The sequence below is a fragment of the Sminthopsis crassicaudata genome, chromosome 6 (assembly GCF_048593235.1).
Source record: "Sminthopsis crassicaudata isolate SCR6 chromosome 6, ASM4859323v1, whole genome shotgun sequence".
In the NCBI taxonomy this organism is placed as follows: Eukaryota; Metazoa; Chordata; class Mammalia; order Dasyuromorphia; family Dasyuridae; genus Sminthopsis; species Sminthopsis crassicaudata.
The window spans coordinates 251,756,721-251,782,751 of NC_133622.1; the positions used below are offsets into that span (position 1 = coordinate 251,756,721).

General features: G+C 50.4%; 2 protein-coding genes across 8 annotated transcripts in view; one reads left to right on the forward strand and one right to left on the reverse strand.

The window, feature by feature from the left end:
- SPTBN2 (spectrin beta, non-erythrocytic 2) overlaps positions 1-12,341 on the reverse strand; it is a 38,256-nt gene extending 25,915 nt beyond the window's left edge. Inside the window, exon 1 of one of the 4 annotated variants that reach the window (XM_074272657.1) lies at positions 12,200-12,341. The gene's annotated coding sequence lies outside the window, so the exon portion shown is untranslated. Of the gene's footprint in view, positions 1-4,306; positions 4,434-4,774; positions 5,016-5,464; positions 5,483-12,199 lie in introns of those variants that run through there. The other 3 variants (XM_074272653.1, XM_074272656.1, XM_074272655.1) reach the window with 3 other exon arrangements.
- The window catches only part of TOP6BL (TOP6B like initiator of meiotic double strand breaks), a 69,095-nt gene continuing 55,299 nt past the window's right edge, over positions 12,236-26,031 (forward strand). For all 4 annotated transcript variants that reach the window (XM_074272662.1, XM_074272664.1, XM_074272660.1 and 1 more), the window contains exons 1-3: positions 12,236-12,733; positions 15,076-15,217; positions 17,010-17,063. In XM_074272662.1, the coding sequence (XP_074128763.1) occupies positions 12,251-12,733; positions 15,076-15,217; positions 17,010-17,063 (679 nt within the window). In that variant the 5' untranslated portion in view covers positions 12,236-12,250. The remainder of the gene's footprint in view (positions 12,734-15,075; positions 15,218-17,009; positions 17,064-26,031) is intronic.

The window sequence follows — 26,031 nt, forward strand, 5'->3', positions numbered from 1 at the left end:
TGGTTCTGCCCCAGGGCTGCCCTCACAGGCTGGGACGGGGATTGCTCCATCTGTGGATGGCGCTGAGGGTTGCCCCCAGTGGGATCCCGCTCTTGGTCTCAGACCCTGCTGACCTGCCCCCATGCTCCGGAAAATCCCCTCTCCAAGCAGCTGGGGCTCTGGGCGCCTGCTGGGGCCTCCCTTCCGGCTGTTCTTTAGGGGCCCCTTAGTCCTGCTGTGGGGCTTCTCCCAGGACCTCTCACCCGTGGGTTTAGCACATGCCTCGGCCCCATTTTCTCCCAAGCCTGGAGTGTTACCCCCCCTTCCCCTCCTGGATCTTCCTTCAAGGCTCCAACCAGGAAGCCTCTCCCAGATGGAAGGAATGCTCCCTCCAACAAACCATTTAGCACTGGCTAATCTGGGTCCCGCCCCCCAAAACTCCACACCAAACTTTCATTGTCTTTCTCTTTCCTGTCAATCATCAACCTTGGCTATGGTTTGGGTTTGGGTTTTGGTTTGGTTTTTCCCCAGAACTGGTCGCAGAGAGCTCTCTATTTTACAGATGAGGAAACTGAGGTCCCAAGTGGAGAAGTGACTTGCCCAAGATCACATGGGGATTAAGTGGCTGAAGCTGGGGTTGGTCTCCCTGAGAGCAGTAGAACCCCGTGCTCCTCGGGCCGCAGGACCCCAGATTTGGAGACACAGCTTTCTTGTCCCATTAACTGTGTGCCTAGGCCCCCTGAGTGGGTGGACCGCCCCCCCCCCCCCCCCGGCTATCTCTACTTCACCCCATCAAGCGGAGGGCTCACTCTCACCTCCGCTCCCTTTCCCAGAGCAGAGAAGCAGAGGCGAGGGGAAACCTGGCTGCAGGACACTTCCAGGACCTGCTTGGGGTCCTGGGGATGCTCTGCTGCAATGGGCCGAGGAAAGAAAGGAGAAGGACCCTCCCCTTGCTCACAAGGGACTCGAGTGGGCCCAGACATCCAACTCCAGCAAGGCCAGGTCACTTCCCCCGGCGCTCAAGAACTCCTGTGGCTCGCTACTGTGGCTCAGTGGAAGCCAAACTGGCCCTGAAAGCCCTGCATCCCCTAGGTCCCTGCCCAGCACCGTGCTCAGACCAGGACAAGTCAGCCCCCTCCTGTAAGAAGCCGACGGGACCCTGGGAACAACCAACAGATACACACGAAATAGAAACACAAATATCAAGGAATCCGGATTTGGTGTCAGGAAGTCCCGGGTCCCAGTCGCTTCTCAGCCCCTGACCAGCATCATAGCTTTCCTCATCTGTCCCCAAGAGCCAATCAGGTCTGGCTCTGTGGTCCTGGCCCCAGCAGCTTAAGCACCAGGTCTGGCCCCGAGTTCTAGTCCTGCTTCGGGCCTCAGTAGCATCATGATCCTGGCCAGGTCACTCACCTTGGATTTCTCTGCTGTAAAAAGGTTCCCCCCCCCCCCAAGGCTGCTGGGAAGACTAAATGAGACACTGTTGTTGCAAGGCTTTCTTTGCTTACTTCTACCCTTTGGGCCCCCTGAAGTGTTGCCTCCTACAGGAAGCCTCTCCTGATTTCCCCTCTTCTGAGCCAGTGCCCTCGCCAGGCTCCCTGCATGACCTTTAATCATTTTGACCTTTACTTTTATTTTTCTTCACTTGGTTTTTATATTTCCTCATCTGTGTTCGGGGCTGTTTGGTGCCAGCAGCGGTGGCTTCCCTAAGGGGAGCGGCTCCCCCATTTTTGTCCCCGTCTCCCCAGCACCCAGCACAGAGCGAGTGGGCCCACGGCAGGAGCTTAACAAGGCAAATGCTGGTTCCTTACTAATACCCGGCAGCGTCCCTTCCGTCCCAACAGGGCTGGGGTCTCCCAGGGATGGCTGCCAGGGCTCCCAAGCGCGGCCCACACCCCATCTCTGAGGTTCCGCGTGTGTGCCCCCCCTCCTTCCATGTCCCCGGGCCCTCAGCTCCCTGTTTCTCCAGCTTCCAGAGCGCCCTTGGATGCGTGTTACCCAGAGCTCTGGCTTTTCCTCACAAAATTCTCTGTTTCCAGGCAGTCCCAAGCTCTTTCTGTGCCTGTGTTTACATGTCTTCAGCTCTCTGTGGGAATGACAGGCGGCATGCAGGGCAGGGTTAAACCTGTATCCAAGAAAAACTGTTGGCTTTCACTGTCAGATTTTCAGCCCCATCCTCCCATTTCCCAGGATGCCCTCCTCCCCGCTCCACAGCCTGCTCTCCTAGGGGCCCTCAGCCTGCATGCCCCGACTCTGGCGGGTCTCAAGGCGCTGCCCGGGTGGACTCTGCCAGGGCACACCAGCTAATCCAGATTACAGGATCACCGGCACCTTATTCTTAGCCATCAGCCTCGAGGCCCCGGCCTGAGTAGCTTAAACTCTTCCGGCCTGAGCTAATTCCACCGCCTGGCAATTGCAGGCGCACTTCCTCCTGAACCACGACAGCCCAAAGATGTAGAGGGAAGCCCGGCCCTCCCCCCTCCCCCGGGTTCCTGTTTGCAGACACACTTTTTCTTCTTTTTCTTCTTCATGGCTAGCCTGGCCAGAGAGCCAAGCTCCCAGATTTGGGGAAAGGCGGCCCCTGGGTCTCTCCCCTCTCATTCATTCTCTTTCCTGCTTTCTCATTCTTTGCCTCTTCTATTTCTTTCTCTCATTCTCTCTCCTATTTCTTTTTCCCTCCTCATTCTTTCCCTTTCCTTCTCTCATTCTCTCTCTCCTATGTCTCTCATCCTGTCTCTGTCTCTTCCATTTCTCTTTCTCTCTTGTTCTCTCTCCCCATTTTTTCTCTCATTCTCCGTCTCTTCTATTTGTCTCTCCCTCCCTCTCCTTTTGCTCCGACTTCCAATCCTTTCCTGGGCACGGCAGCCCTTGGGCGGCCCCGCTCTCCTCCCCGAGCTCCGTGAGGCAGGCTTGGGGTTGGGTGGCACTTCTCCTGCCGGGCCGGGGCGCTCGCGTGTGTGTTTGTTGAGCGATTGGATGAATGGAAAGAGGGAAGGTTGGTTCTGAGCAAAGGCCAGCGGGAAGTAGCCCCAACTTGCGTTCACGCAAGGCTCACAGCACCCCTTTAGGTGAGCACCAACGTGCTGTTCTGCCCATTTTACAGGAAGGAAAGTGAAGCTGGGCAAAGGGGATCTGAGCGCCAGGAGGAAGGCGAGCTGCCCCATTTTGCTCAGGGGAGTTGGGGGCCCCCAAATCTACCCCAAATCTACTCAGCCCTCGGCAAATGGGCAGACTCTGTCTGGGCAGTTTCAAGACTCAGAGGTGATGGGAGAGCCATCCTGAGCCCAAACGGAGCGGGGACTATCTGACAGGGAGAAAGAAATGGAGTTTGGGAAGCCTAACATGGGAGCCCTACCAGGCGGGAGGGGAGCCAGCGCGGGGAGGGCTCGAGGCCGGGAAGGGAGGTGGGAGCAGCCGGCCGCGGCACAGCGGGCCTGAGCGAGCCGGGAGCGAGGCCTCTCTTAATTAGCTTGGATCCTGGCAGAGTGGGAAGAGGAACAGGCAGGGAGGGCTGCGAGGCGCCCAGAGGGGGAGGGGCCGGGCAGCACCCCCCCCCCCCGGGGGCCGGGGCCCTCCGCTCCCAGCCTTGGGTCCTGAGAGCGCCCCAAACTTCCAACTCCCTGCCCACTTTCTCTGGGAGCGTGACCCGGCCGGTTCTCCCGGCCGCGTCCGGGGTGGAGGCGGCGGCTGCTCAAACAGCCTCCAGGAGTCGGGGCAGCAGGTTGGGGCAGGGGCGAAGCTGCGCCGCCCAGAAGCTGCCCCGGGAGCCGGGGGGAGGGGGCGGTTTGGGAGCATTCCCAGAACCGGAGCCAAAGGGCACGGGATGGAGCGCCGGAAGCCCGGCGGAGGGGCCGTGCCCAGCCCCCCCCCCCCCCGCCCGGGGCGCGGCAGGATGCCCGAGCCTTCGCGGCCCCTTCGTCCCCCCTGCTCGGCCGCTGCCCCTCGGCGGCTCCCCCCGCGGCCCGGGGCTGCCCACAATGCCCCGAGGGGGCCGAGCGCAGGCCCCGAGATGCACGCGCGCCGGCACCGGGGGCGGCCAGCCGGCCCCCCTCCCCCACGGCCCAGGCACCCAGGCGCCCCTGCAGAGGGGTCCCCGGCCCAGCCCCCTTCCCGGGGGGCAGCCCCTGGACCGCAACCCCGGGGCCACCTGCAAAAGCCGGGCGCCCCCCCAGCGGCCGCCGCTCGGCTCCCCCTTTCCCTCTCCTCCCCGCCCCCGGCCGGCTCCGGCCAGCTGGGGCTCGCCGCCGCTGCACAAAGCTGAGCTCATCGGCGCCCCCCCCCCCCGCCCGACAAAGCGCCGGCCCGCAGCGGCCGCCGCCCCCCCTACCTCGGAGGCCCGGCCAGGCCACGAGCGCGATCGGTCGACGGGACGGTTTCGGGGCAGCCCGGGGCTGGGGGCCGGTGCTCGGCGCCGGAGGGGCCGCGGGCGGGGGAGGAGGCGGAGCGGAGCGGAGCGCCGGGCAGCGGCCGGGCACACGCGCGAGGCTGGAGCGGAGCGCAGGGCGCGCGGGGCTGGCGGCGAGCCGCCGGCGGGCGCGGGGGGGCGCGGGGTGCGGGCGCGTGGCGGCGCCGGTGACGCGCGGGCCGGGCGCGAGCAGCAGGAATGCGGCGGCGGCGGCGGCGGCGGCAGGCAAAGGAGGACAATAGCCGCCCCCCGCCGCCCGCCGCCCCGCTCCCTCGGGATGCGGGGCGCTCAGCACCATCTGGAGCCGGCCGCGCTGCGCCCCGGCCCAGCCCCCCGCCCGGCGCCATGGCAACCCCGCGCCGGCCCGGCCCCCGGCCCCGGGGGACTTACGTGAAGCCTTCCCCGGCGCTGTCCGGGGTCCCCCAGGTCCTCCTCGGCCCCCGGCCCCGCTCTCCTCCCCGGAAGCTCGCGGGCGTCTGCGCCGGCCGGCTGCTCTGCCTTGCAGTCACCCCCTTCCCATCAATCAGCCTCTGCCCCGTCCTCCTCGCTCTGCAGCTTCCCAGCCCCACTTATCAACTCAGGGAATTCTGGCCCAAAGGCGGCCCAGATTTCGGAGCCGGGACGCGCTGACATCAGCCTGCGGCGGCTCCGAGGGCCCGAGCCAGCGCCCCCGCCCGGGACCACCCCCCAGAGGGCGCGGGCCGCGGGGGACGGGGAGGGGGCGGGGCGCACAAGCAAAGAGGGGAGCCGGCTCGGACACAGGCCAGCCCGGGGCTGAAGCTTTCTGCGCCACGCTCCTGGCTTAAGGAAGCCCAAGTATAACCCAAACGCCTTTGATGTCTCGTTTTTCTCCTCCTGTAACAAACAGTACACGGGGAGCCCCCACACACGCCAGGGGTGCCATGGTGGGGTCCCAGGAAGCACCCCGATAAAGGCGGGGTGAAAGCTTGCTTTCCACTCGGCCTTCATTGGGAATGCAAGCCTGCGGGAGACCAGGCCTGCCACCCCGCCCCCATTCAGGTCCCAGTAAGGAGGGTGCTCTGTGACCCTAAGGCTTCCCAGGGATGGCTGATAACCCACCCACACAATCCTAGGCCAGAGCTTGCTGGGTCTACAGCTGGCCAAACCGGCCGGACACAGCTCTCCCGGGCCTGCTGCTGCCCCGGGCCGGGAACCGTCTAACAGCCACGCCTTCCAGCCAAGCCAACCAAAGCAGGCCAGCCAAGCCGAGGCTGCGCAGCTCATTAAAAGCAGACCTTTATTTTTAAAATCTGGGCTAGACGCATGAGCGTGGAGATGACCTGAACTGGCTCGTTCCAGCTTTTGTGCTGCTGACCTTTATCTGAGGGAGGCGCGGTAATTAAAGATACAAGTGCACCTGCCGGGAACACTCGGGCCACCTACAAGTTCAATTCCTTAGAGGCCTGGCTGACTGAAAGGGATGACCTGGGCAGGGAGGGTGACCAAGAGGGATGATGTGGGCAGGGAGGGTGACCAAGAGGGATGATGTGGGCAGGGAGGGTGACCAAGAGGGATGACATGGGCAGGGAGGGTGACCAAGAGGGATGACATGGGCAGGGAGGGTGATTGAAAGGGTTGACCAGGGCAGGGAGAGTGACCAAGAGAGTGACTTGGGCAAGGAGGGTGACCAAGAAGGATGACCAGGCATGGAGAGTGACCAAGAGGGATGACCTGGGGCAAGGAAGGTGACCAAGGGGGATGACCTGGGCAAGAAGGGTGACTGAAAAGGATGACCTGGGGCAAGGAGGGCCTACCCAGCCCCCCCCCCCCCCCCCCCCCCCCCCCCGGAACCTGGGAAGTGTGAAGGACTTTAGCAATGGAAGCTCTGTGCCTCAGAGGCCACCATTCACAAAGGCAAAGCCCAGCCTTGAGTGGGGACCTTGGGCTCCATTCTGATGTGCCCGATGATCTCAAAGGTACATTCTATATACCCATCAATATTATGAGATCCTAACAGGAACTTCCCCTCGGGTGTTCTTTTGGATAAACCCTTGAAGGAACACTTTGCAGACATTTCACTTTAACAAGCAGAAGGCAGGCAGTTTCCTGGAGACAATCTATTGGAAATGTCACGCCATCCTTTCCTTAACCTGGAGGGAATTAGCTTTGTTTGGTGGTTCTAATGCCCAGCGTGGGAAAGGCTATTCCGTAACAGGCACCAACGCTTTTCCAGGCTGGGAAAAACAAGGTGGCGAAGTGAATGTGTGGCTATCACCTTCTTTCCCCCCCTCCCCCTCCTCCAGCAGACCCAGCATCAGGCTTCTGCTGCTCCACCAGGACTCTAGGCTGGGAAATTTGGGGGCGAAGGATGACGCCACCCCAGAAACTCCGAAGCCCCTTTCTGAAGCCCGGTGACCCCAAGTCTGAGATGAGGAGTCACGTCCAGGGGGTGCTCCTGGCAGAAGACGGCCACTGAAGATGAGGGAGGCCTGGCTTCTCCTCCAGAAAGTGGAGTTTTTCCCAGCCCACCGTGGCTCTGGGACAGAGAAGGAACTCAGGGAAAGTACCAGAAACAGAAGCTGATTTGTCAGGAGATATTTATTGTGGTCCAGTTTGGATTCACAATGTTCTTTATCCATACAGGATCAATCTTTGATCCCAAGCTATGATTTGCAACCAGAGTATGGACCAAAACTGAGCTACCAGGACAACCTGAGAGTCCTGGCTGGACACCTGGTGCAGGCTGGGACTCAGCTCAAATCTCAGTGATTTCTCATGCAAGGAGTGAGTCAAGCAGGGCTTAATCTCCAGCCCGAGAAAGCCGGTGGTTTCCCAGCACATAATGTTCTATGGCATTTCTTTGTTTCAACAAAGTCCAGTCACGGGGCTCTGGAAACATAGGGGACCTTGGAAAACAGCACTGCCCCCAGCTCATCCCTGAGTCCCGCCTGCCAGTAAGAAGCCTTGAATAACCCCCGGACAAGAGGCCGGAGAACCCCCGGGGTCAGAGCCAGCCGACACTAGCAGGCCTGCAGCGGCTGCAGCTGACAGCTGCTTGTCATTGGCATTGGTCTCAGAAGCTGGAGATGACCCAGAACCCACTCTGCTCCTTTGGGCTTCTGTACCCAGCAAGGGGACAAACAAAATTCCATGGAGCCGGGGCTGGAATTAAGGGAGAAAGAGCTGGATTCGAATCTGACTCAGACACACCGGCTGTGACTCGGGGAGTTCCTGCTTTAGCAAAGTCAAGACCAAGGAGGGCTGTGAGTCAGTCACAGCTCACAGCCAGGAGCGCATTCAGCAGCTCTTTCAGAAGCATGACCCCAGCTAAGGCTCTTGGGCCATCACCTTTCTTATCTGGGCTTTCCGCCAGCTCAGATCTGTTTTTGCTTTGTCCTCCCAGTCTTTTTGGAGGAGCAAAGAGGAGAACGAGGATGGGTGCAGGCCTTCCTCCTGCCGTGCTGCCATGCTGGTGCCCCGGAGCAGGGAAGGCTCTCGACAGCACAGAATCGGCCCGTGGGGTTCATCCTCCAGCTTCCCCATGTTAAAAACAGGCTCCTCACTCACAGGGGTGTGAGAACAGAACAGAATCACCCAGTAGATGGAGGGAGGCCTGGCCCTGGCCTGTCACTGACAATCCCCTCCTTGCCAACACCTCTACAGCACCCCAGGGGCTGGAGGCCCAAAGAAGGACCTCACTTCTGACCTCAGGGCCTCCTGACCTCGGGGCTCCTGACCACAGGCCTCGATTCTGACCTCAGGGCCTCGATTCTGACCTCAGGGCCTCCTGACCTCGGGGCTCCTGACCACAGGGCCTCCATTCTGACCACAGGCCTCCTGACCTCGGGGCTCCTGACCACAGGGCCTCGATTCTGACCACAGGCCTCCTGACCTCGGGGCCTCCTGACCACAGGCCTCCTGACCTCAGGGCCTCCTGACCTCGGGGCTCCTGACCACAGGGCCTCGATTCTGACCACAGGCCTCCTGACCTCGGGGCCTCCTGACCTCAGGGCCTCCTGACCACAGGGCCTCAATTCTGACCTCAGGGCCTCCTGACCTCGGGGCTCCTGACCACAGGGCCTCGATTCTGACCACAGGCCTCCTGACCTCGGGGCCTCCTGACCTCGGGGCCCACTTGGGGTGCCCCTGGCCGCACGGCCTCTCAGAGTATACAAAGCTGAGTCCATGCTTGTTTAGCACACTCAGTCCTCAGCTATCTCTGGAGCGCTGACTGGCGGCTGTGGGGCAGGCCTGGGGAGAGCGCGGGCTCCCAACAGCTGGGCGCCCCCAGAGCAGGAGTTGGGCCTCTGGTGCCTGATCCGGCCATGATGACCATGATGGTCAGCGTCCTGAGGATGGACTTCAGAGCCAGGCCGTCTCACTACAAGCAGAGCCAGTGTTGGAGAATCTGGCTTCACCCGAGGTAAATGAAGGGGTCTCAGCCACTGCTATTTTCCATTTAGTGAAAGAGCACAATCATGTCACTGGACATGAGCCCCTCCTTGCGCATTTTAGGTACCGCTGAGTGATGAAGGGCCGGCTTATACCCCTGGGTGCCCCTTGGGAGGGCAGCCGGCCATGATCAGCTGAGACAACACGCTTTTGAAGTGTTTCTCTGAATAACTCCCGACACCTTTGTAGATCTGACTCCTACCACATCCTACCCCTGGGATAAAATATCGAGGGAATGAGCATTCTTTAAGTGAGGCAGTGTGGCCTAGTGGCTAGAGCTGCCTCTGGTTATACCCTCACCCCCAGGGCACAGGACCTTTCAGGGTTCTGGGCGGCTCCCCAAGGTTCTGAGAAGTTCTGAGCTTCAGGAAGAGCTTCTTGCCCCGAGTGCCCTCCATGAATGAAATCCCCAGTACAGACCCTCCTAATGAAGACCCCAAGAGCACAGCAACCGAACAAGGAGCAGACACCGCTCCCAGTCACCTGGTAGCTGCTCCTCCTCCTCGGGGATATTAGTATATTCTTTAGCATGACAGGGAGCCTGAGGGCTGCCAAACGGAGGGCAGCAGAGCTGCTGCTAAGGCTGGAGCTCAGGTGGAAGGGCTGGGTGGAGCAGGAGGACTTCCCTTCCTGAGTAGATAACAGCTGGGTGATCCTGAGCAAGCAACTTCACCCTGTCTGCCTCAGTTTCCTCATCTGTAAAATGAGCTAAAAAAGGAAGTAGCCACCCCCCTCCCCGTGTCTTTTCCAAGAAAACCCCCAATGGATTCTATTCCCTGTGACCCCATTTCTGTGAGGAAACTGCTTTAACCCCCAACCTTCCACCTCGGGCTTCTGGAGCAAGAGCCGCTGGAAGACGGCTCTCTGGCCTAGTTAATGGACTTGCTCCTCATTTGACCTCTGGGTTAACAGGCTTCCCGGGTAGCATGTGACCAGGATTTCTTTGCCTGCACATTTCTAGGGTCCACATTCAACAGAGAAGACTCCCTTCCCTGCCAGCAGAGAGCTGGATGGTGGGAGAGACCCAGCCCATGGGATGGAGATGGAGCAAGTGGCCCGGGCTGCCCGAGAATTCAGAGCCGAACCCACCGAGACCGAGCAACTGCGGCGTCCGTCACTTCAATGAGGGGAGGAGGAGAAAAGCAGTTTCTGGTCTCTGCTCCCCACCTGCTGGCCTGTATGTGCGGACCCCCTAGCCCTGTGTGCTCCCCCACGTTGCCTCCTGGCACCAGAAGGAAGTGGGCCCCCCTGACCCCAAGAGCAAAGCAGGGCGAGGCGAGTGGTTCGACTGCCCTAGATTCTGGGCTCCGGTGGAGAGGGCCTCAGGAAGGTGAGGGGCTGAGCTAATCTGAGCATCCTGGCCCCATTTCCAGGGATGTGATTAGCAGAGAAGCATCTGGGACTTGCTCCATTTCAGGAAACCCGGTTATGTGAAAGGGGGGCCGGCTCTGCTCAGGACCTGATTCTTTTAACTCCTTCCAACTCCTGTGGGGAGAGGAAGGCTTTCATGACCCGGCTCATCCTGGTTTTCCTGGCCCGTGTCCCCGTGACCCCTTCCTGCCTCAGTCTCTCCTCTGGGGAGCCTGCGGGAGAACGAGGCGGGGGGGGGGGGAGGGCAGGGCACAAAAAGGGGGAGCGTGAGGGGGCGCCAAGGACCGAAAGAAGAGAGTTTCAACAGAAAAGGGGGTGGGAAAATCCTGTCCCAACTATGGGATTCTGGGTGCCTCTGTTTCTCCAACGGTCAAGAAGTGATAAACATGAACTTCCTGCCAGGAGATGACTTGGGGCTTGGAAGTGCGCCGGAGGAGGGAGGCCTGGCTGGGTCAGCCCTGCGTGCCCCCTGCTGCCCCGGCATACTGCGCCCACGCCACCCCCACAGCCAAGCGGACGGAGCCCTTAGGGGGATTTCATCAGGACCGGGCGCCCCCCGTCGGGCCACCCCAGACCTCAGTAGCCTGCAGTCTGGCTCCAGCTGGCTGGGGAAGTCTCCTGGCCTGTCTTGGGGCAGGGCATGGACCTGGCGCAGAGGGAGGAAGGTCTGAGTTCCAATCCAGGCTCTGACACTTACTAGCTGTGTGACTCCATTGAAGTGACCTCATCTGTAAAATGGGGATCTAATGGCGCCCGCCTGCCATGAGATAAGGCGCCCACAAGTGCCCGGCACACAGCAGGGGCTTTCTGGGTGCGCCTTCCCTCTCCGGGTCTACCCCATCATCATCGTCATCCACGGGACGAGAAAGAGGCCGCCGTGGGCGCCTGAGCTTGGGCGAATCCAGAAGCCTTGGTGAGAGCGTGGCACGACCCCCCATCAAGGAGCACAGAGCGGGGGATGAGGAAGGAGCTGGCCAGTCACTCGCCGTGAGTCCTGGTCAGACTCTCCGTGAAAGGCGGCACCAGTTCTGGCCAGCCGGTAATACCAAGGAGGACCCGGGCCAAGATCAATAAGGAGAGAGCCGAGCCCGCTGCCCTGGCGCAGACTCCCGCCCCAGAGCAGTTCCCCGAGACCCCTTTGACACCTTGGGGTGGGGGAGGGTCAGGGGTCACATCCAAGTTTCCCATGACTCCTTTCCAGGGGCAGCCTTGGAAACCAGGGCTGAGGACGGCCTCCAGAAGCATCCCTGCTTCCCTCCTCCTCCTCCTCCTGCCTCCCATCTCTCCAGCCCACTCCCCTCCCTTCTTCCACCCAGCCCTCTATCCTCCCCCTCCAACAGCCCTCCTCCCCTCTCTTTCTCCCCATTTCTCCCTCCTCCCTCCTTCCATATCCCCTTCCCTTCTTCCCACTTCCACACTCTCCACCATCGTCCTTTCTCCATTCCCCTCTCTAGCTTCTCCTCCACTCTTCCTCCCTCCCTTCTCCCTCTCCTCCCTTCCTCTTTTCTCCATTCTACCCTCCCATCCTCCTTCATCCCCTCTTCCTCCATCTTTTCTCTCTCCCCTTCTTCCTCCCCTTCCTCCCTCCTACTCCCATCCCTCCACCCCTCCTTCTCTCTCCTCCATTCCCTCATCCCCTCCTCCATCTCCTCCTCTCCCATTCCTCCATCTTACCCTCCATCCCCTCCTCCATCCCCTTCCTCTCTCCCCTCTCCCCCTCCTCCCATCCCCCTTCTCTCCCCCTCCTCCCATCCCCCTTCTCTCCCCCTCCTCCCATCCCCCTTCTCTCCCTCTCCTCCCATCCCTCCTAAGCCGCCCCCCAGGGCGCAGAGTATGGAAGAGCCCGCACCTCGGAGGGGACACGAGTTCAAGTCCCTTCCTGACCGAGAAACCTGGAAAGAGTCCCGCGTCCGGAGTGGGAGCGCACAAGACCGCGTTCGGGGGAGGGGGCTGGAAGAAGGGCCTGGGTGCGAATCGTGCGCGGGGCACGAACAGGGGCCCCTCCCGCCTCAGGGGCGCGGCCTCACTCACCTGGCACCTGCCGGCGGGTCACGGGTCACAGGTCACACAAGTCACGAGGTCATGGGCTGCGCTGGTCCGCCAAGGCCCCTCGTCCCCGGCCGCCGCCTGCGGGCAGCCCCAGAGCCAGCCCCGGCCGGCGCCCGGCCATCCCTGCCCCGGCCCGCGGGGCCCCCTCCGCGCCGGGGCTGGCCCGGCCCGATCCGTCAGCGGGCGCCCGCGGAGGCGGGATGGTGGGTGGAGTTGCGGGGCGGCCCGCCTCCCTCCGGCCCCGCCTCCTCCTGCCCCCGCCTCTGCCTCCGCCTCCGCCTCCGCCTCGGCCTCGGCCTCCGTCTGGAGCTCGGGCGGGCGGAGGGGAGGGGGCAGGGCGGCGCTCGCAGAGAAAGAGCCGAAGGCGCAGGCGCACCGAGTCTCGGGGGCGGGGCGTCGGAGGCACGCGCCGGGATCGGGCCCTTGTGCGCAGGCGTGGGCGCGCGGCGGGAGAGACGCCCGCGTGAGGAGGCGTCGGCCGTGTCGTGGGTGATGGAGGCGAGGGCAGTGTGTGAGGTGACGGTGGCGCGGCGGGCAGTTGCTGCGGCGTGAGGAGGACCGGGGCGGGGGCTCTTGGCCTTCCTTTTGCAAAGGACCCTTTTTGTGGGCCCTTTTTGTCCTTACCATTCCTCCCTGACGGGGATTTATGAGAAAGTCTGAGAAGTGATTGAGGCCTGGGGAGCCGCCGAGCACGCGCACGCGCGCCTCTGGGCGAGGGTTTTGTATTTCCAACCCTGACGTCAGTCCTCCCTCTGACGTCATTGCTTCTCCCAGAACCCTCGTGCCTGGTGGCATTTGTAGTCCCGTCCCGCGGGGCGTGGGTATTTGTCTGCTTCTTGTGCCACCAGAAGGATGCTATTAATATTACAGAAAAGAGTGACTTTGAAGGGGGGGGATGGTTTGGCCATTTTATTTGCCTAATCCCAAATGACTTTCCAGAATGTTTGTGCCCATTCTCAGCTCCACCAGCAATGCATTGGTGCATCTCGTCTTTCCATTTAAGCCTTCTTTAAAAAAAAAAAAAAGAAAGAAAAAAAATCACTTGTGTCCATCTTTAGAACTCTTGGTTACGACTGTTAGAGCTAATTATTACTTTTAAAAAACCAGTAGCGCCCAACTTCCATCTAACCCCCCTTCTTCAAGCTTTACACCGATGTGCTACCATTTTCACTACATTTGTTCCAGTCATCTTTAACTCTACCTTTCTTCCCTTGCTTGGCTGACCTTTCCCTTCTGAGATTCTATGTCCCACTGCAGGACTCTACTCCCTGATCTTCCCTAAATTTTTTTTATCTTCCTCAGTTACCTTTGATTCTGCTCCTTTTTGAACTGAATATGGACCAATATCTGGGCCTGAAGATTATTCTCCTTCCTGTTTTCACTGAAGTTCTTACAAATTTTGTTAATTTCTCTTCCTTAAATTCAGCCTCTGAGTTTTTTATCATTAGTCTACATTTCTATAAGGCATAATTTCCTTCTCATCATTCATGCCAAGTTTAATAGGAATATTGTTTTAAAGCTAGTAGGGACTTCAAATCCATCTCGTCTAATGCCTGTTTTTTGTTTTTTTTTTTTAATAATTGAGAAAACCAGTCCTTTTACAATCTTGTCTCAGAAATCAGTAGAGTGCTTTGGTAGAGGACTCTCCATTGATGGATTAATGACCCACATTGGGTAAAAACTGAAATCTGTCTGTGACTTCTTATCCTGTTCCTTTCTTCTGTTTGTGTTTTTCTGTAGTGTCTTTATTAGGTACTTTAGAACCTTCTTTCAGTCTCTTAATATCCCACAGTTATCTCTTATCCTTCTTCCAACAATGATTAATCTCCTTTTGGAGATTGCTACTTTCCTTTATCCTGCTTTCTTGAGGTAAGCCATAATTGATCATGACTGTATCTTTCCAGTAGATCACATAGAACCCATAATTTGCAGTCACAAGAAATAAGAATACAGATATTTCAAAAACTGGCTTGTGAGATCATTGACAATGATATATAGAACCTACACTGGCCAGCCTCTTCTTCCTTGTTCATTCTGGGAGACATTTTCCTTCATTGACTGTCTTCAGTGCCCTGTTCAAGGTTTATGTGCTGCATATGGATTAATTCAGAGGGCTTGCACATAGGCTAGAAGGCAGATCTGGGCAATGTGCTTTCGTCCTCCAATAGTTTTGACCTCTTTGCCTTGTTGGAGTGTCCTATTGAAAGCAAAAATTAAAATAAGGTGGTAATTTCTCTCTTTTATTATCTCAGTCTCATAGTATAAAAATATAACATATTACACAAATGATAATAGTACTGAAAATTCTATTCCTGTTTTAAATGTATTTTTAAAAGAATCAATGTTTTAATCAGAAAAATCGAGAAGGATCCATGGTCTTTCTTCAAAAATGGACTTAGCTCATGTTCAGTGCAAATGAACTGATGCTGTGGAAAAGAATAGTGACTAATTATAATACACTGATTAGGGATGGTTAAAATAATTCAGAGAAACAATATTGATAAGCATAACCCTTTCTATTATCTGTATTGCCCATAATTAATAGCAGGAAAAGGATTTCTCAGTTCCTTTCTTCCTGCTCATGACATACTTTTAATATAAATTAATTTGTTTCTGTTTCCTATACTTAACGAATGATAAATAAGGTCTTTTTGTCTCAATTCCTTTGGTGGCTCTTTTACTCAGACACACTCAGGAACTGATGTCATTAGAGCTTGCCCAAACAACAGGCAGTATAGTATTCGAACTCCAAGTGTTATTAGTTTAATTTTATCATGAAAATGTGTTAATGTACCATTTGTTGTTACCCTAATGTTCAGTACAAGTTAAGCCCTTCCTCTGAGTTGTGACCATTTCAGATTTTGAAGTACATAATTATTCACTGGAAAAGGGAAGCAGCAGAAGTAAGCCGGGAAGCATTTTTGGAAGGGGAGCTGTTTATTTCTATAGAAGAAAAAAGTTCGAAACATCGAGTAAATCCTTTTCATTATGTGACAACCAGTAAGTTGAGCCAAAGGAGCTGAGTTCCTCTGTTTGGTGCTATTTTATATTTTATTTTGTTACAATAATTGTTAAATTTTGTTTTGAGATTTTAAACTTAAGTCAGCTTTGAATTACATCTCTTTATTTTAGATAGTTGACTGTTTCATGATCCAGACTATTACCTCACTGAAATGGTTACTGAGCAATACTTGGTGATGGGATATTCAGATTACCCAGGATAGGATCACTTGCCTCAGTCATTTAGCTTGGAGGGGCTGCTTTAGAGAAAGGGCAAACTTTAGGGAGAAGGAAAAGTTGATAGATGAGCAGCTCACACATTCATCACCTTGACTTTTAGCTAGCTTAAGGACATCTCTGAGCTCATGAATCCTCTTTCTAAGCCATTGTCTCCTGCCCCATTGCTTTGCTCTGTGTGCCACAGGTTTGGATCTGTACCACTTGTCAGACCCAAAAAGTTACAAGTTTCTTTAACTCTCAAGAAACTGACAGTTCATTACTATTCTTTCTTTGGCTTACTCCCCAGGTATCTAATAGGAAAAGAGCTAAAGTTGACTGCAGATTAAACTCCTTTATATTTCAGGAAAGGGTGCTTATGATGGTAATATGTGTTATGTAGTAGTTCCAGGGCCAGAATATTGAATGGAGAATGGGCTCCAGGAATTGTTTTTTTCCTTTATTTATATTTCCAGCCCTTACACAGTGCCTGCCACATAATCAGTGCTTGTTAACTGACTGAGCCACTCCTCTTAGTGGTGAGGGAGATATGATGAACAGTGGCTGGGAAACCTGTATGATCTGGTTGGAAAGCCCAGGATGGGCAGCAGCCATCCCTAATAGGATGATCTACCCATAGAGAACTGGGAATTTCGTATAATCTCTGTTCTTTCTTGGTAATACCAGGATACTTTGACATATTTATTCATTAATGGCTTTCAAAGCAGGTAACCTGATGATTGGGGTTATGGAGTATTATTTTTGCACATTGTGATGATAGCATAACATAGGGACAGAATCTCAGAGCTGAGAGGACTGAACGAGAATTTGGAATTCACTGTGGAGCAAACAAGAATTTTCTCTTCTCCACTCTTGTTCCCTGTCACCTGAGCCCAAGTCTTTTGGGATTTATAGTACATTTATTTTGGCCAGTTGTGAGAATCAGATGAGATCAAGTAAGTAAGGCTAGAGTGCGAAATATGTTAGCTAGTAATAATATTAAGAACCTAGAAACTGGCCAGTTTTCTCCTTTAAATGTCTTGGCCTTAGCCTAGTATGTAACAGAGATTTTTCCCTATTAATCTCATCAAATAGTTTGCCTTTCACTTCTGAAAAAGTCAAGTTGATAGAGAGACATAGATTATGAATTTGTTTCATAAAGATTAATTTCCTTTCTACTTTATAACTTGAAAATAAAGGCCCCAGACCCTTAATTGGTCCTTTCAGGATAAGAGGGGTATATCAGGAGTGAAATGTCTGAGGGCTGGCTACATGTAGTATTTTCCTGTAAGTCTTCTGTATTCAGTGTCTGAAAGAAGCAATTAAGATATTGAACTAATGGTTAACCAACAGGAATCCTCCCCCCAACAGTGGTCTGTCTAAAGCCATGTTTGTAGTCTGTACATGGGAGATACATATCTCAAAGTATGTATTTGGATTTTTACTTAACAGTTTATCTATGTGAGCTCTTGTATTTATAATTAATCTGTGTCCATATAGTTTGATGCTTTAAATAGAATCAGTTTCAGAGTTCCATTTTTGGTGACACTTTGTGTATTTTGTGTATTTCTTACAGTCATCTTTAGAGGAAGCCCGGCTAATGACTTCGTGACCAAGCAGCTCCTAAAAGGTAAAGAATAGATTCCAAAGGAATGTCTCCCTAATAGTGGGCTCTGGTTTTGATTCTTCTGCTGTTGTTTATATGTTTTGTGGGATGAGGATTGTCTGAAATGGCAACTTGACAACTGATTGTTTTACTGATTCTGAGCTCCACAGAAAATTGCCTCTGTGAGGAACTTAAATCATGTTTTTGCCAGATGTGACGCACACCTAATAGCGCTAATTGCCTTCCTATCTCCTTCACAGTGATTCAGGTTGAGCTCATGACAGTAACTAAAATAAAAGCAGCATTTTGCTTATTTACTGTATCCTAAAAGAGGGGTGATTTATGGTTTTAAGAATGTGTTTCTTTTTCATCTCTGTATTTCATTGAGTTTTATTTTGAAAACAAACTGAAAGCTGATGGAACTGAGAGATTTTTCTCAAACATTTGTATTTTTATCTCTTTTATGGGCTCATTTTCATTTTCAAATGTACCTTTTCCCTACCTCCTCAGGGGGTCATCCCTGCAACGAAGAATAAAAAAGAATCTTTGGATCATGGGATCATAGATTTAGAGATGAAAGCAACCCTAAGGTCTTTAAAGATTATCATATCCCTCTCTCGATTTCACATATGAGGAAATTGAAGACAGAAAATTAAGGTTAGGGTTTTATCTCAGGCTACTTAGTGTATGAGATAGGATGGATTTCAGCATAGATTCCCCTTCCTCCCAAGACCAGCATTGTCTCCTCTATGTGATACTGAATAAAAATATGATCACAGATCTAAGGCTAGAAGAGACCCCAAAGGGCATATACATCATACCCCTTCATTTTCCAGGCTTGAAATGCCTTGTCTATCCCCACATGGCTCGTACAGCAGAGAAGCAGGATCTGCTGGAGGACACTGGCCTCAGTAGGCACTCTTTCCATCACATTATCCAGTCACCTGATCTGATATTTTACCATCATTTATTGAGTTGAAAGTACCTTTCAAATAACACCAGAAGAGGTCTTGTTTAGGGAAAGTTCATGTTTTCCCATTTCTTAGGCTTTTTAAAAAACAGCACATTTTGGATGAACAATGAAAGGCCTTCACCAGTGTGCTGTTAGAGTTAGAGTTAGGTGATGTGTTGAGCATTAACTGATGTATTGGGGATCACATTCTAGTAGCCCTTGGCCTGGGTCCAAATTTCCTTCCTCCTCTCTCCTCCCTCCCACTCTGTGCCTGCTCTCTGCTCACATTCATTTGGACCTAAATCCTCTTCTTTAGGAATGGGGCTTGTGCTGCCTTATTTGCATCATCAGCCCTTTTATTTAGTGTTTCTGTGACATTTAATGTGAAAGTACTTAAACTAACTTATTCATTAGTCCTCCCCAGTTTAATTAGCTTCACTGCAAACTTTCATGACTGATTCATTAAGCAGCAAGTTTCTAAGTCTCGCCCAAAGTTTGCAATTAAGTCTGAGTTTTTTGCTTTATTATAACCTTACTTGGAATAAGAAAGCTAAATAAACTTGGCTCTGAAGAAACTGATTTGCTGTAGCCATCCAGCTGGTCATCTTGTTATTCTGTAGCTTTCATTCTCGAAGTTATGTCAAGTTTTTTTTGGCCCAAGAAGCCTCATATTAATTTATAGAACGCAGGGTCAGTTTCCTGAATATTTTTTACTGATTCAAGTTTCATGAAACGGAATTTTCCTTGTTTTCCTGTTCCACTAACTCTCAGTCTTCCAAAATTGTTATTTGACCTCTTGCTTCCCTGGTAAGAGCCTCCACAGCTGTGAATCATAACCCTGAGCAGTTGTAGGGCATCCTTTGCTGACACAGGTGTTGCAGACTGGGAATGAGATAAACTGGAGGCAGAGGAACGAGGAGAGAGGTCAGAGAACTGACTCTTAGTCTCCTTGTATCATCCTCTCGCAAGGGGAGATCCATTCCACAGGTCTGGCTTGGATCTCCAGCAGTCACTGTCAGGTAGCTCCTGTATGACAACACTTTTCAGATATGCATGTTCACCAGTGGCCTGGTCTGTAGCTTTCTCTCTTCCTTACAGAAATCACCCATTTTCAGGGCTTTAATTCTGGACTCTTCTTCCAGACTCATAACTGTCTGTAGCTAACCTTAACCTCTCTCAGGAATTCTAGTCATGTGTCTCTGTAGGCTGGAATAGTTTACTTAGTTGTTTACTTTTATCTCAAACTTAATGTATCCAAATCTTCTCTTCAATTTGCTTTGCTTTCTGCTTTTGCTTTTTCTCCTTTTCCTCCAACAGACTTAAGCTTCCTGGCAACAGGGTTTTTCATTTTTGTCTGTATACTGTGTACCTGGCACATGCTTAGTGAATACTTGCTGCTTGATTAACTAGCTTATATTGTTTTCTGGTTATTTAATTAATTAAAACATTTTTATATTATATAATCTACTCCTCTACCAAGGTTGTTCTCCAATGATCCCCTGTGGTAGAATAGTGATTCTGGATTCTTACTGGTTTGTAGATTCTGGCAGATGCTCCTGACCACAAAAGATAGTAATTAGGGGTCTCCTGAAATAAACAATATGGTGCTTATTGTTTAGGATTGAACTTTGCTGAGTTTGAAGAGGCCGGTCCCAAGAAGGCTGGCCAGAGCAGCATTGGCTGCCCCATATTAAAGCATGGAGTAATTGGGCTATGGCCTAGGATTGGGAACTCTCACTCTGATAAGCACCCAGAGCCTGGGTATATGTATTCAACAGTATATGTATTCAACTAAGATGTAAGAGTCTCAAATCAGAACCATTTTCCTTTGTAGTCTTCCATCACACCTAGCACCCAGGGTATGTTTATTAAAGATTTGTTGACTTGGGATATTTTATGACAATCTATCAATGCAGAATGGTCCTGTGAGAAGGAACCAGATTGTTAAGATGCAGACTGCCCACAGCAGTTTTTTATTTTTTGTTCATTTAATTAAACTCACATAGAGGAGAGACTAGACAGAACATTTAAGTGGGTAAGGAATTTGCCCTGGCCATTCAGATAAAGAAGATGTAGACTGGAAGGGTGAGATATTTATCTAGAAGGACGTATATAGTACTTCAACGATTTGTCCCATTGGTTCATTAATCAACTTTCTTTGATTATGTATTTGTTGTGATTGGGTAACAGTGACAGATGGTGTAAACAAGGTGTGATTGTAAAAGATGTGACTCGTTTTTCTAGTGTCTCAAACTGGTCCAGAAGGCAATTTTGAGAGTTCCCAAAAATGTTTGAGGTCAGGAGAGCATTGAAATGGCTGTTTTGAAGAATAGATATTTATATTTATTAAAATGCTGATTAATTTCATAGTTCTGTCTTTGGGTATACATTATCTGCTGTTCTGGGCCATCCACCATAATGGGTCTTCATAGCAAATATCTGCTTGGTAAGACTAGATATCCAACTTGTTTGTTTTATTGTTTTGTTGACCTATTTTTTCCCATCTCTACCTTTGAGTCTTACCTCATTTCACTACTAATTATTATTGGTATAATTTAGTTAATGGAGGGTTTTTGTCTGCTAATCATTGCTAACCTTCTTTTAAGATGGTTTTTCCAAGATTTGAGAAGTGTGCCTTCCTTTTTTGTGTACCAGGCTGGATTAGTATATTAACCCCTGAAGTAGTAGTGTATACAGGTTGGCTGAAGGTGTCTGTTTTGAATAATTTATTGCTTGCCTTTTTTCCCCCCTGCACCCCACCTTTCTGCAGGAAGTGAGAGGAAGCTCTTTTTATTATTTTTAACTTAATTTGTTGTTGGCCTAGGAAGCTAGGAGTGGTGCATTTGGGTGGTTCAAGGTTAGACAGGCTCAGGCCTGCTTACCAGAGGATGAGAAACTTCCAGCATTGAACTCAGGAATCTGAGAGAGCTTGTTCTTTGCCTGAGATATTGCTGCCTTTACAGTGGGAGAATCCTTTTCCTCCTGGAGCTCATTTTATAAACTTTATCTTACTCTCATGAAGTAGATCAGAAGCAAATGTCATTACCATTCCTGGAATTTAATTTCATAATCAAGTCATTGATGGGATGAGAAATTAGCCATTAAATGCTATGGATCATACTCTGTTCTCAAGCTTTTGAGTTCTTTTGTTATATTTGTCAGTATGTTGGGGACTTCAGAAGAATATCCTGTCATAGAAGATGAAACAAAATCAGAGGCTTTCTTGCTTCTTATTTTCCCCTTCATGCTTCTCACATTCACCTCAGTTATGTTCACTTAATTAACTGCTGCTGGAGGTGTGTTAAGAATTTGTGGTAATGAGGAAAAAATGACCAGGAAAGATTTTCTCCAACTTTAGCCACATTCTCTCCATCTTCACACCTTTGAATTTTGTTGGAAAATGGAAGAAAAAGGAGCAGTCAGGGGCAGTGGCTCCTGGAGGCCTTAGAAATTGGTTCTATGCCAGCTGGAGGCAAGTGATGTGCTATTGTTTCTACTAAGCAGTCGGTTGATGGGCATCTGCCTGTCTCTCATCTGCTGTGGCACAAAAGCTTGGTACTGTAGCTATTGTTCAGTTGGCAGGAAGCCAGGCCATCAATACACCTATGGCCACCTAATTCAACTCTGGACTCTTAACTCTGCCTCCTTTCTGGATTTACTACCAACCAGTCTCCTTTCCTTTGCTAGGATGTCATCTCTCGTGGGAGGCCTGATGGTATTGCAGGGGACAGGACCAGAGACAGCTCTCATTTCTAAGTGGCCGAGTGAAATTAGACTGAACAGTGAGAGCTGACAGAGCCATATCTTTCTTGATGTTTTAGAAAGTGTTTCTTGTTCATTGTTCATCTCACCTGTCTGTGAGTTTGATTTTCAGATAAGAAAATGGGGCCCAGAGGGGTGATAACCTGCCCAAAGGGAAGCCTGGCTCGTCTGAATGAAGCCCAATGTCCTCTCTGCCACGGACAGCTTTTCTGGAGGCATCAGAGGGATTTCTAAGATGCACTTTTCCTCATTGGCTTTATTTAACACCCAATTTGTTAAGCCACCTGGCAATCTCCTTAAAGACTTTTCTATTCCAGTATGTTCTGAGTGCATCTGTATTTAGTACCAACTGTAGCCACATACTTAGGAGCTTAATCAGTATTTATTGAATTAAAGTGGATGTTCAAGACCCTCTCACATCTCATTTTCACTGTTCCTGGATGAAGACAGAGGCCTTGTCTTATTTAATTTTTGAATCTATCCCAGCACGAGGCAGAGCTGACCAGATGCCGTCTAAGAATCTTGGGACTCTGAATCTATTAGTCTGTGATCTCTGACTTTGCAAATCTTCCCTTAGCTCTACTTGTCTCCTCACTCATTGTCATTATTGTGAGTGCCAGTCCTTTATCTGTCACCACTTTTCTTATATCTTCATTTTCCTTCTTACCAAACCTGGGCCCCTTATGGTCAGCCATTTATCCCCCTCTAATTCCTTGATCCCCATCTTGTTCTTCCTGCCCCACCAGTCAAGAACCTTGAATAAGCCTACTATTTGCAGGTAAAGTCATGAAGCAGTATACACCGGCTCTCCTGCGACTTCACATGGCATTTTTTATCCCTACTGGGCCTTCTTTGCCCATTGCCTCTTACTGATCCTTTTACTTCTAGCATCTGTGAGCCCCTGATCTTTTCTGTGTTTATCAAGACAGGTCTCCTCTCCCCCCCCCCCCCCCACCTCCAGCAGATAATCTTGTCTCTAGCTTTCTTGATAGGATCAGTGTGATCCAGTACAAGCCACTTGACCTTTTCCCACCATTCCCAAAGCAGGAGTCAGACGCAGAGCACTGTATTCACAAGATCTGGCTTCTTATCTCAGCCTTGCCTTCCTATACATCACCTCTTCCTTAAGAAGACAAGTAGCCAAACTTGTCATAGTTTTGCTTTCTTACAAAATTATTCTCTGAATCATTATACTTTTGGGTATTAAAGGCACAAGATCATTGATTTACAGCTTAAAGGGACTTTGTAATGGTTATCTACTCCATCTGTTTCCAATGATGTAAGAAGCCCACTGAGACCCAGAAAAATTGAGTTAGCTAAGTTCCCACATAAATGGAAAAGCCAAGAGGCACCTTGAGGTCTCCTGATTCTAAATTCATCACTCACCTCTCCCAACCCTCCCCAAGATGTTTTAACCTAATAAATAATTAGCATTATCAGTCAGTAAATTGTTAAGTACCTGGCTCTGACACTTTGCTAGATTCTGTGGATACAAAGACAGTTGTCCTGGGGGGAGAAAACATATGTTCCATATAAATGTAAGGCAGTGTAAACCTCAGGTAGTTAAATACAAAGTGGGCAGGGAAGGAGGACATTAACAATTGAAGATATTAGGAAATACTATGTGGAAGACTAACATGGATTCCTACTGGACATAATATCTTTCCTTCAGTCTTCTTAGAAGTCCCTCTTTCTACTCTTCCTCTGGCCGCCTCCTTTCTCCAGCCTGTTGGAACAATCAGTCGAAAAGCATTTATTGATGTGCTAGGCACTGAGGATTAAAAGACAAAACCTAGACAGCATTTGTGTTCAAGGATTTTGCTCTCTTATCATCCCCAAGGGCAGGGTATCCTGTGTCATTACTTCTCACCTACAAAGGGACCCTTGAGTCTCAGCAGAAAGGACTCAGAAAGTATTGTTAAAGCTGAGTTTAGATGACCTTTGTTAAATTTAGTATGTAAACTCCTTATCCAATTCCAACAGCATCTACCAAAGTTAGTAAATGATAGTGAGGGTTCTCCCTACATTGTTCTACTTTTTCAGTGCCATACCATTCAAACTGCCACAAATTATTTTATAGAGTTAGAAAAAAAAGAATAAAAGTTAGTTTGGAGAAACAAAAGCTCAAGAATATCAAGGGAAATGGTGAAAAAAAAAATACAAAGGATGGTGGCTTAGCAGTAGTAGATCTAAAACTGAATTATAAAGCAGCAGTCATCAAAAACATATGGTACTAGCCAAAAAATAGAGTGGATGATGGTGGAATGGGTTAGATACACATGATAGTAGTAATCTAGTATTTGATAAATCCCCAAACTCCAGCTTCTGGGATAGAACTCACTATTTGACAAAAATTTCTAAGAAAACTGGAAAATACTATGTTAGGAACTCAACATAGACCTACATCTTATATCCCATACCCCAATAAGGTTAAATTGATATATGATTTAGACATAAAGAGTGACACCATATGCAAATTAGGAGAACAAGGGATAATCTGTCTCTCTGATCTTTGGAGAAGGGAGGAATTTGTGGTCAAAGAAGAATTATGAAAAAGAACATTATGAAATACAAAATTATCAAATACAAAATGGACAACTTTGCATTAAATTAAAAACAAAATCAACACAATCAAGGTTAAAAGGAAAGCACAAAGCTGGGGAAAAAAATGTTTACAGCCATTCTGATAAAGGCCTCTTTTCTGAAATATATAAAGAGCTGTGTCAAATTTATATGAACACAAGTCATTCCCCAATTGATAAATGGTTAAAACATATGAACAATTTTCAGATGAAGAAATCAAAGCCATCTGGAGTCATATTGAAAAATGCTCTAAATCACGATTAATTAGAAAAATGCAAATTAAGACAACTCTTGGGTATTATCTCATACTTATTGGGTAATATGATAGAAAAGAAAAATGATAAAATGTTGGAGGGGATGTGGAACCAGGACACTAATACATTGTTGTAGGAGTTGTGAACTGATCCAACCACTCTGGAGAGCAATTTGGAACTCTGCCCAAAGGGCTATAAAACTGCTTACTCTTTGCTCCAGCAGAGTCTCTGCTGATCCTGTATCCCAAAGAGATCATGAAAAAGAAGAAAGGACCTCCATGTGCAAAAACATTTGTCGCTTCTCTTTTTGTAGTGGCAAGGAAATAGAAACTAAGTGGATGCCCATCAATTAGAGAATGGCTGAATAAGTTATGGTCCTCTTTCTCTCTGCTTCAGAAATGAGCTAGTAGCTCCCCAAAAAGATTGTTGTGAGCATTCAGTGAGAAATGAGGTAACATCTATAAAACGTGTGCGTGTATAAAATGTAAAGTTAGGTGACACAGTAGAAGATAGAGCATCGGGCCTGGAGTCAGAAAGACCTGAGTTTAAATCCAGCCTCAGACACATCACCCTGTTGGCCTCAGGTTCCTCATCTGTAAATGAGCTAGAGAAGGGACTGGCCAATACCCCCAGTCTCTGCTAAGTCATGAAAAAGCCCAACAATGTATAAATGTGATGTCAAGCCCAGTCAGTGGCAGGCTCTATACTGACTGCCAGGAGTACACAGACAAGAACATGTTGGTCGGTGTGAGCTGGTGTTTTTATTGCCAAGGACTGATTGCCCAGTCTAGCCCACTCACACCTGACACTCGACCTGGTTGAGGCAAGACTTGAAGGATTCAGGTCGTGTTCCTTAGACTTCTCTTACGACCTGCTTGTTTCTTTTTTGATTAATCATATCCTGCTTTGTCATTAAAGTTATTCATGTCCTGCCCTTTCTCCTTTACCTGTAAATTCCTTGAGGTCAGACTCTCCTATTCTTCTTTGGGTTCCCTCAGAGCCTTGCACATAAAAGATACTTAACCAGTGTTTGCTGTGTGAGGAGTCTGCTTTGTAACCTCTCACTTTAAAGTACAGTGTCTGTTGCTGTTTCTGGGCCAGTGACTAAATTCAGTTCCTCTGGAGTTGTCAGACTTCATGACCATTTCCTTACCTACCATGTGGGAGGCCCAGGACTAATAATATAACCTTGGCTCCATGCCTCAGTTGCAAGCTAAAATGAAAGGAGAGTCCCTGCCCTCAAGAGGGGGCATGGTCCGTCAGGTGAAATGACAAATATGATGGATTTAAATCAAATTATAGAACAGATTGAAGTATGGACTATAAAGTACAAAATAGAGCTAAGACGCTTGAACTGGGGTCAGCAGCCTAGAAACTGGAAAGCACCTGACACAAAATTCAGGTTCCGGTTTTCCTGACAATCGAGAACTGCCAGGGTGGT